This window comes from Hyposmocoma kahamanoa, unplaced genomic scaffold (assembly GCF_003589595.1).
Source record: "Hyposmocoma kahamanoa isolate Upper Pololo Valley unplaced genomic scaffold, ASM358959v1 64, whole genome shotgun sequence".
Taxonomy (NCBI): Eukaryota; Metazoa; Arthropoda; class Insecta; order Lepidoptera; family Cosmopterigidae; genus Hyposmocoma; species Hyposmocoma kahamanoa.
The window spans coordinates 6,647,476-6,659,134 of record NW_020653852.1 but is presented as its reverse complement, the minus strand read 5'-3'; the positions used below and the strand labels follow the sequence as shown (position 1 = coordinate 6,659,134).

At 40.7% G+C, this 11,659-nt stretch overlaps 1 protein-coding gene across 2 annotated transcripts in view; it reads right to left on the bottom strand.

The window, feature by feature from the left end:
• Window positions 1-11,215, bottom strand: part of LOC113231140 (zinc finger protein 608-like) — a 131,446-nt gene extending 120,231 nt beyond the window's left edge. The window contains exon 1 of one of the 2 annotated variants that reach the window (XM_026465330.1): window positions 10,090-11,215. In XM_026465330.1, coding sequence (XP_026321115.1) covers window positions 10,090-10,827 — 738 coding nt within the window. In that variant the 5' untranslated portion in view covers window positions 10,828-11,215. The remainder of the gene's footprint in view (window positions 1-10,089) is intronic. The other variant, XM_026465329.1, reaches the window with a different exon arrangement.
• Window positions 11,216-11,659: the final 444 nt, after the last annotated feature.

Sequence of the window (11,659 nt, the reverse complement as noted above, 5' to 3'; positions counted from 1 at the left end):
GACTTCGCTACGATTACGTATCGCGTACGCAAGGCGACTAATCTTGATACTTTGTTTATTTAGGTAAGATTTTTTATGGTTTTACACTATTGCTAATTTAAACTATTCTAAAATATTTCTTTAGATGAGTAGATATTATTAGGAAGTAAGAACCTTAATAGGAAGTAAGAACCTTAATAGGTTCAACGGATATTAATTATTTCAATTTCACCATGTAATAAACCCATACCCAGAAAGTTGTCGTGTGTAGATAAGTCAAATTAAGCGTAAGCCTGTTGTTAGAAACGTGCGCTCAGCAATAGACGTATGTAAGTTAGTAAAGTACTATTTTTTGCACAAGGTTTAGTCCACTGCACTTGCATAGTAAGTACTGGTTGGAAACTTGACATTCTCGCATCTTTGAAGATTTCGGCAATTATCTCCGAAATCCAAGTTTTCTCACGATATTTTCATTTCCAAGCAAGTGATGAAAATTTATTTTATTTTTATTTTTTATTTTTTATTTATGGCACAATGTACAGACATCAGATACAGAAAGTGAGGAAAATAAAAACACTTAAAAATTAATACAACAGGCATATCTGTGCCCAATTATTACTGTGCTCAACATTCATTTTAAAACATTTAGATATACTTAAACAGACACTAAATCAATCATAAAAAAAAAATTAAATTAAATTAAAATTACAATAATTAATTCGTGGTCAACGATCAAAACTAATTTCTTGACGTTTACCGACCTTCAGGTTGCACCTTTACGATGAAAGTGTCCCAATACAAAATTTCAACTTTTTGGGAATAAAAAAGAAAATAAGATTTCAAGTTTTTTCATATTTTCATATTATTTTATTTATTACCTACTCTTGAAGTACTAAAGGTGATGGCCTTATTAGTCTTTGAAAATAATGAGGAAAAATGGAACTTTACAACTGAAAATTGTTTCTGATCATTTTAATGTTCAACAATTTAAAAACATAATTTACAAAAACTAGTCGCCAATAGGTCTTTTTTTTAACGATTTTTTGTTATCATTTAACGTATTAAGAATTAAGTCTTTTTAATGTTCATCAGCTAAGCAAGATGTCATAACCCTTGATATTGTTTTGTGGTCCCTGTTTCACAATTAAAAAAGAAGAAAGTCCACGAAACAAAAAAGTAAGTCCCTTTAAAAAGTAAGTTACTAAAAAAATTTTTTTTTTTTAAATATTAAGCGACGGGTCGAACAAGTCGTGTACCCGGTGGAAAGCGTCACGCCTGTCCATAACAGTAGCACTGCCGCTCGAAGGCTACTGCTACGGCGTCCATCTCTCTGAGACATAGTTGACAAGTCCCATGTGCCTGTAATTTCACCAGCACCCTTACCCTTCAAAACTGTAACACGGTAATGTGGCAGTACTACCCTGGACGAACTCACAAGGAGCTCTACTGCTACTAGTGATTTTTGAATATGATTTTCGGAACGAAAATGGCTCAAATGCTAATCCGTCAGTGGCAGCGTGTTGTCTTTGCAAATGCAGATTCAACAATAAATGCGGCGTTAATATTTCGACGCGGGAGTAGAATTTTTAAACTGAAAGAACAAAATGAAAGGGACCTTTATGAATCAGTGCTATTCGAGCTTTAATTGCACAATTTCATCTTCACCACAGTGTGACTAATGTAACAAAATATTTTTTTAAGATGGTTTTACGGTATAAACTCATTTTTTAATTTTTTGATTTGGGTCGCTTTCATTGTAAGGGTGCGAAGTATTAGTCGGATAATTGCGTCATATTGCGTCATGCGTTAGAAGAAACATATAGCCGCCATGCGTTAGAACAGTACCGACGGATAGAAAGAGACAAATTTCATTCATTAAAATACAATAGATGAATGCGTATGGTAAAAAGAAACAGAGATAACTTTAAATATGTGTTTTTTAGAGGACATTAGTTTTATTAATGGATATTAAATGGAAATTTGTGTATTTTGTATGTTTGAAGATATGAAGTTAACGAAACCATATTACGTTATTATGTACTAAGTTTTAAATAATAGTTTTATTATGAACTAGTGTATTTTGGCAAAGTAATCGATAATATTTATTTTTCATTAAATGTTCACACGCATATTACATGAATAAAATAATAATAAATTTAGTAAATTATAACATAGTAATAAGAATATGGCATTAAGTACTTTATCATTTACAATAACATGCCTGAATTTCACAATATTTTCAAGTTACGTAATTTGGTTGTATTATGATACTCAATAGAGATGTGATGTGACTATTTATTTTCGTTAAATGACATCAGCTGATCGAAACTGTTCATGGCGAAATTTCCATAAATAACGTAGTTTGTACTAAAACAACTTTGCTAAATAGTTTCATACCATTAACTGAATCCGACCTTCAAATATGACTACACCTTGCTGTTACACCCTGTAGATGTCGCGCCTTAATGTCGCCCTCGCGCAAGTCGCGCCTTGTCCACCGCCATCTTTATGCGATTTCATGTCGATAAGTATGATGACTGCCTAATATAGCCAATCGTACAGCGTAATAAAGTCAACTGAATAAGACTAGGCTTATGCTGCCGTCCTTATCATAACTAACGTAATCGACATTTTTGGCGAATTTGAGTTATTAACATATCTGAGATCAGCGGAACGAGATCTCTATTCAACCCCCTCTATTCGGTTTTTTAATATATTATTTAGTTTCAGTTTAATTGTTAAGCAAAATAGCGTAATTGACATTTTTTATTAACAAAACCTTAAGTGCCAATATATCTTGAAAATTATCGAATTGCAAATTCGTGAGTTATGACCAATGAACGGAATTGAGGTTAATTTGCTAAAGTAAACAATACACATTATAGGACAGTCCACTCTGCAAATCCGGGGACTTCTCGGAACTGATTATGTTTGAATATGCGTAATATTTATTGAAATTTGAGTATATTGGCGACAAACTTATATTTCCCATTAAGTATTTGCTACAAATTATTGTCTCAAAAAATAATATTGTAGTTGTGTTTTTATAGGGACTTACGTTTTTAAATACTTTAGCCATTTAAAAATAAGCAAATGATGACCTACATTGTGGAATGTTTAGAAAATAAAAATGTTTGATGACGAAATGCATTGACGAAATGGATAAATTAACTCCTTCAATTCCGATCACTCGTCATGACAAGGAGGTCAGTATACCCATCCACCGAAAACTAGCAAAAGTTTTTCGTTTTGTTTTTTAAATTCACCACAACTTGGCTGTGTGGTGTTTGTGGCTTGTCTGTGTGTGGTATGAAAGAAATTAAAAAACAACATGAAATGTATTCGATACGCCGAAAGTAACCCGCAAAAAGAATTTTGTACGCATTGACCCCTAAAAAGAGAAGACAGTATCGATTACACCAGCAATTAGTTTAAATTACTAAGTATAAAATGGCAACTTTAAGAGCGAAACATTTTACTGGGACTTTGTGATAAATTGTAAATCTTTAACGACTTTCTTTGTTGTCGATTGACTGTTGACCGTATTTGTATATTCTATTAAGTTTGTTTTTTTACGTTACGAAATAATAGCAATGTAACCAACCCGCTGCTACTAGCTCATACTTTAAAATCATATATCGTGCTTGGAAAAAAAGATTTATTTATTTTCAATTTTTTTAAATTGTCCTGTTTTGTAACTCAATAAGGCAGCGGATGAACTGACAAAGGCTGGTGCGAAGGAAACTTTTATTGGACCCAAACCCTTCGTGGGGATAGCATACAGCCTGGCAAAGCACACAGGTCTACCGAGAAGTGTGGCTACAGAGCAAGGGTCTTGAGCATTCAAAAGGTCTGATAGCTGCCTACAGTGTCACACACAGTAGAAAAGCTCTGTCATTGGACAGGAAGGGCATCAGAACGTTCACTAGTCTTCTTAACAGGGCACTGTGGCTTGAACAAGCACATGTCATATATTGTGCAGAGATAGAATAGAGAGTGTAGATTCTTCTATGAGGCGGGAAAAACTCCTGTGCATCTCCTCACCCAATGCTACCTCCTGATGGGCGTATGAAGTTCTACACAGAAAAGGCACATGCCACTACCAGAGGACATAAAAACAGTTCAATGCTGTTTGCCTTGACTCCGACCTGTAATTAGTGGTGATCACAATAGATCAGTTGATGGTCGCAGTGATGAGGGGCAGCATAGGCAACCCTAATAATAATAATAACTCTATGATCAACTTCAACATTGTCTCGGAATATCACTAATACAGTATTAGTTACAATAAATAAATAGGTAGAGTTATCACGGTCATAGTCTGTAAATTTCTCAATTGACAATATGATTACATTTTCATGATTATGCAGCTCGTGTACGTAATGCTTTGCCGATGAAAACACAAGTTCTGACACCGATTGTCTCTCACATTGCACTTAAATGGTAAGGACTCATGCTTTTGAGAAACACCATAAAACTATCCGTAGACTTATCTATCAAACTCATTTGACACGTATTCAACATAAAATAAATTGTAACTTGATATGCTCGTCGCATCGTTGGCAAGAATAAAACCCACATTGGCAAAACTTCAACTAGGGTTGCAAGCACCATGTTATGACCACATCATAAAACTTTTTTCATCGGCGAACGCTGCGTGTTTTGAATATAATTATTGAAATTAACATTACAAAGGCGTAATAAATTATTCATGATTAGAGGCGAGAAAAAGTTTTAATTTTTAAATACGTTTATTTGCACGGCGGAATGGAGTGAGGCTTGTGAAAGGCAGCAAAGAGCAGGCAGTAAAGAAGGCTTTATTGAGCCTGGAGGTGACCCTATCGCATGTCAAGTTGATAGCAGGGCTTTGCGGCGCGCCGACGAATGAGTCGAGAATCCTAGAGCTCAGTGATGCCGGTCGGCGGTGGGCGCGGGCGCGGCGCACAGAGCACACCCAAAAGTGGCGCTCGGAGCCGTCGCACCGCACGCATACCCATCGGAATCGATACGGGGGGCCGCCCTCCGACCCAGGGATGAATTTAAATTATTCACAGCGAGTATAAATGCGTGCCGTCTTTAACAAACAAATTACGTATGCGCACCTAATAACACGATACACGCGCTCGGCTTCTGGGCCAGCTTTCAATTATAACTTACTAGGATAAGCGACGTGAGTCGGAATCGTAATTACCTCCGGCCAATGCCACTCGCTGCCTCCGGAATCCGCTAATTAGTTAGTTCAACTATGTCGGAATTTACGAGATTTACGGTCTTAAAAGCCGTCTGGTGCGGTCACCGCATTCGTCAAACTATGAAAAATTGCGATAGCGTCTTTATTAAATCACTGTTCACAAAGCACGTCCTCGCAACCACCATATTAACGAATGAATCTGAATTCGATATCCGACCTACGTTCGACTTTATCTCAGCATTTGCCCAGTCAAGAAAACGAAATATTTTTTTGTTAAATTAACAACAAACCGAATACGAGAATAAAGAGATGGGTCAGTCGAGAGATTTCAATACAAATCAAAGTCTAAACGACGACAAAGTTTAAGAAAGTGGGGACCGTATAAAACGTCAAAGAGATTGAATATCGATTGTGGAGTCGACAGCAATCTCGGCTGGCGAGTGAGCGGAGGACGAGGCGCGGCGCGGGGAGCGGATACTTCCGACCGCCCGTGACAATTTATGTTATTGGCACGAATCTGGTCGTCGTCGGTGATACGCCACCCTACATGTAGTTGTTAGTTGGAATGCGGGATATTGGGGAATTAAACCGAAGTGATTGATTAAGCGGCGATAACGATTAGTGTTGCGTAGCACCGGATGCCAAGCTGGAGTGAAAAATTAGGGTGAGAGGGAACGGTAATGCCGTGCTATAATTTCAACGTCGGAATCAATTTACAAAACAAACCCGAACGGTGAATTAAAAACGCCAGCAATCGTCAGACGGCGATAATAAAAAACACGCGGCGAACGCGAGCCACTCGCCCGTTTACAGATTAAGCCGAAAGATCAACAAATATATTTTAATCCTGCCCAACAACATTCTCGTATTTCCGGCGGCAAAAACTCGCCTCCGCGACACATGGGCGAGAAAAAACCAAGTTATTATCTTAAGTCGAACCCAGCAGAACCCATTAGTAAACAACACGAACACAAAAGAGGGCAAAATAGCGGCTTATAAAAAATTGTAACAAAAAATCGGCTTTTGATCCTTAGCTCCCCTATATTGTGCTCGCAGAGGTTTTATTAGTCGACAAACCGGTCGCCGGATTGGATTGTGAACCCTTGATCGTTTTGTATTTTATTTTACTCGTTTGATCTTGATTCTTATTTATCTGTCTCCACATATCGAAAATAACTCTTTCTTAAGGAAACTATATTGATATGCTCTGATAATATGCGGCACGGATATCTGCGTCCGCAAATAACAATAAGCAGTAAAGTTTTATCATGCACGCCGTAGGGTCAGCATACCGAGCTAGCAATTGTAAGTTATAATGGCACTCACTCCCCTATATAAGCATTTCGAATGCAGCGTTCACTGCGACAAATCAGTTCCGCGCTGCGCTCGCAAAACTTTCCACGCGAACAAAGAAACCAGGTACCGAGACGCCAGCTGCGGATTACGACCCTCGCCAACGACAAGCGCGACCCATCGCCCGACTGATTCCACGACCGGTCGACCGAACACAACGCGCAGTTAACCTGCCACCCAACAACGTCGGAGGCACAGGATGCCGTGAAACTTAAATGGGTTTATGACAAGATGCAGGGGAATTTATTCGAGTATAAAAGTGACGACAGAGGGAATTTAGTGTTAATTGAAGTCATATCTGCCCAACGAAACGTCTTTGTGTAATCAACATAGCTTTTATGTTGCTGTCAATCAGTCTAAGTTATGATTTCGAAATAACACAGAACCGTTAACTAACTGTATGTACGAATGTACATAAACGTCCGTGAGATGATTTACAGATGGAGGCAATTAATGTTGAATCAATTTGTTGTTCGGAGGGATTATTTATGATCATTTCAATAGCTCGTGACATAACAAGCGAGAGCGTAACAAACCGCAGCGCGCGGGTAACGCCAAGCGGAAATAATAATGGCGTTTGTTAGAGAGCGGCTGTCGGCACCGCGGGTCGCGGGCTACACATCCTAATTACGCCAATAATAATTACACAGCAGTCGGCCGACGGCCTGTCAGCTGCCAACTACCTTGCGCATTCTGTTCTCTGCATCGGTTCACTCGCTTACTGGAATATATTTGAACAAATTCTTGTCGTAAATTTACTCAAGTTCTCTACCAATTATTTCCAAAGTAGCGCAAGCTACGATATCGTTCTAAAATACCTTTGACATAATAATCGGCTCAAATTTGGAGAACTCATTTCGTAAGTAGGTGGGCGTCGACGGCGAGTCCCGCGCCGCCGACGAGCTCTAAAATAATTAACTCGGAACATTCGTTGCAATTATTGCGATTCGTTCCGTGGCCCTACGCCGCCACGAGGAGTCATTACCTGCCCCGAGAGAGCCGATTTATTTTATCGCATCAATCAATTACGGCGAGTATCCGATATTTTAATTCACGGCATGACCGAAAGGTAAGCATTTGGGATGTAGTAATAAGGTTTTTGTGAAATGTATGATGATGCGCCGCGGGCAGGTAACGCGATCCGTCCGTTCCGGCGTATAAATAAATCCATTGAGGCGAAAAACTCATCAAAATTTATCACTCTTATTGGTGTTGGTTTATGCAACGTTCAATTCAACATGCTCCACTAAAATCAATACGTTGTTACATTTACTTATTCGGGGCACCGTGTCGTGTTCATAACAAATTAGCGATGAATCTCTTATTAGCTATTTAACTAGGCGTTTACAATCGGCGATTAGCTTTCATTATCATTTGTATTTTAATTGAGTTAAATTGCAATTCTATTGCATCGACAGGGGAACAATTATCGAATGACACGAGACTGGTTGTAAGAGTGGCGAGGTTGGCGAGATATTTATTACTAAGCGACGCAAGTCTCCCTGTTAGCAGGTAGTCGAGTGAGAACACTGATCAGCGGCAATCAACATGTAAATTTATTCGGAACGGTCAGTATAATCGAGCGAGCGGTGCTATTAACCTCATTTGCGACGACATGAACATGTAAAATATCATGCTCCCCCGGTCACTCTGATAGATATCTTATTATATTTAACAACTTACTCGAATTGATCGCTCCCAATTAGTTCATTCGACATTTAACTTTAGTATTAATTGTTTACGTCAATCATTCTCGACAATTTAACGGGTAATTAAATATGTTGGAGTAATACATTAACAAAATATTTCATCGTAAACGTCTGTTTACCGATCGTGTTTCTTATTTTAATGCAATAAATGTATTTGTCTTACAAAAAAAAGAAGAAAAACTGAATGGCCGTATAAAGTGAAATGCTGCTGTCTGGTACAAATGACATCATCCAACTTCTTTTATGGATCGCAATAAAATTAATTACACGTAGAATAATTGGCATTTAAATTGATGTAGGTCCCATTTAAAGATTTGAATAACTTGCTTTGGCAATAAAACACTTTGTAAATTTTTAAGTCGAAGGTTGTTCCATTATAAATTAATCAAATCAAACATAGAATTACGACACGAGTTTTATTCTTTTGAATGGCGCATATTGCGATACACGGGGATTGAAAAGTTCGTATTGACAAGGGAGTCTCCTTGTTTGCAATTTGGTCGTAATAATAGTGTATTATGTGACAGTTTAAGTATTAGGACGGCAGACAATAGGTACCAGTTTACAGATCCATAAGACAGCAAATAATGACAGAGCTTCACACGTCACGTAGTCCTAAAAGTCATTAAAAAGAAGCATCAAATAAAGGAAAAGTAAGTACGTCATAGCGAAGGTTAAAGGACTTCAAATTGATCTCTTCTTTAATTATCAAGTAAAAACTTCTCAGTTAGGGAGTGAACATTAAATTGATTCTTCAAGTACTTTGGAAATTTTTAGAGCCCTCGACAGTGATTAATGAATGGAATTTGGAAGGCGAATGTGTTCGCTCCTTCTGCTCCCCTGGTGCTTGCGAATAATTCCAAAGAAAGCAAAGGGGACTCTCCCCTTCGCCTCGTTACGTGTGCGAATATCAAGCTACAGTAATTTAGCCCTGTCATAAAATGCTGCGGTTAAAATATCTCATGTTATTGCTCAAGCAGCTGTACCATTTGTACGTGTAGGTACGTCGTGCGATGTAACATAATTTAACTGTGGTTTAAACGTGATGAGTTCATAAGTGTCGAGCCGATCGCATAAACGTTTGGCAATAGCCTCAGTCACGTCCTCATGACTGATGACGAGGATGTTTGCATATACCAATTGTGAAAGACGCTTACTTACAGCGGTGCACGCACACAGGATATCAGTACAATAAAGCTGTTAAAATCCGTTGCAATACTGTTAATTTATCTTTGTTTTTCGTGCACATGACCGGAAAACTTCCCTAGTTTTGTAAGTGCTTACCGATTTGTAGTTGCTTCTATTACCTTCAACATTGATCGTTTATCAACAATGTTTGGCGAATAACCGCATTACCTGTGTTGTGGGTAGTTGTCATGTCTTGGTATTAGTTTACCGAGCAGATGCATCGAGCGCACGCCTTATCCGACCACAATCGCATTAATTTGAGTGCAGCTATTGTGATCACCCGCCAGCCGCTAGCATGGCGGGGTGGGTGATTTAATGAACTGCGGCGGGTGACGCCGGATTACTCCCCACTCGCACTCAATCAGCCTCGCAAACAGCTAAGCCGCACAATTAAATACGAATCGCCGAAACAATCGGGTACAAACCGATAAGAGCAATCACCCGACTGGTGTTATCGCGTGATGGATTGCTTCGGAATCTATTATTTGTGTGTAGACAGTTAAATCTGATGTTATGATGAATTGTTGAGATAAACAAACAGTAGAACACACGTGCTGTGTAAACCTTGAGGCCAAGGTGTGATTTTGAAGATTAAGAATCTAGGCACTAAATGAGCTAGTTAACTTCACTGTCATAATGTTGGTGACTTGTGAACAAGAAAAAACTTACCTTGGGTTCCATTTTTAGTTTCTTGGCAGGAGGCTGCGCGGAATGGGAATCCTGCCGCGAGTCGTCGGGTTCGGGTTTAGGCGTTGCGGGCGCCGTGTGCGGCGCTGGCGCAGGGGGGGGCAGTGGCGCAGGCGCGGGTGCGGGAGGTGGAGCATTTAGTTTGACGTCGGAGCGCGGCGCGGGCGCAGGCCGTGTGTCGGCTGCGGAAGGCGCGGACGGCGGCGGCGCTGGCGCGGTCACGGGCGGGCCCGGCGCGTTGGGTGGAGGCGGCACGCGCGCAACGCCGTTTACGTCATGCGGCGGATGTGGCGCGTGAGACGCGTGGGGTGCATGCGGCGCGTGCGGGTGCGGGTGGTGGTGCTTGTCACGCGCCTTGTCACGGCGGTGGCCGCCGGAGCCGCGCTTAGCGGCGGCGGGCGGTGCGGCGAGCGCCGTCCCCTTCGGCTCGCCGTTCATTTCGTTCGACTTGACGATCTCGTGCTTGGCCTCGGAGCTCTTGGTGCCGGGCTTGGTGCGCTTGATCTTCATCTTGAGCGCCGTGCGCTGCGCGTCAGGTTCGGCGCGCGCCGCCATGCCGCCCGCCTCGTCGGTCTTCTCTATGTCGGCATCGAGGTCTATGATGAGGTCGCCGATGCCGATGTCCCACTCGTTGTCATCGTACTCGAAATTGGCGGGGTGATGGTGGGGCGCGGGGCGAGGTCCGCCGGCCGGCGCGCCCTCCCTCATTGGCGCCGCCATGCGCCGCCGCGCCGCTCACTCGCCCGCACCCCCCGCGCGCCAACCCGCGCGCGCCCACACACCATTGTAGACCTGTAACAACATCAACTTCTGTCATTCTGTCACCAAACCATCATCATCATCGAACAACCGCGAGTCACTTCAGAAAAAAGCACAAGATGAACAATGAATTGGGATCACATTTCGCACTGTCAATGCAAATAGCTTGCTGCCATCGATGCTACTGTGGACACAGGCTTCAATATCTTAGGTACAGACATAAATTAGATTTTAACGCTGTTTAAGAGTTGTCGATGTCATTCCGTTCACATATTCCTTAAGTGCCTACAACTTTAAGTTGAATATTAAAGCCTTTTTATTTTATTGCGAATCCACTCCAGACAACAGTAATCGTAATGTGCGTGTATGCAATAAATAATACAGTTTTATCTGCAAGTTGTGGAAGAGGTTGGTATCGAGCAAAGATAGCCGTATTCAAGAACCGCGGCGCTCTCGAGGCCGGCCGTAAAAATTAATGCTGCGCCTCAATAATGTACTTTAAATGAACATGTCCATTTAAAATTATACGTACATGTAGAAATTTCATATCCTACGAAGTTATAAGCGTTTCAAAGAGGCAATAATCGTAAACTAGTCATAAAACCTAGAAGATAAGCGTTACTCTCCCGGAGCGTGTTGTAAACTTAGACGAGTGCTTAGTGTTGAAGAACCGGGTGTTATGTTATGAATATTGATTATAATTTACAACTAAACGATCCATTACATTGCAGAAGACCCTTCGTGAAGCACGAACAGACTTGCAGTATTACCAAATGAAATACTTTACCGAATA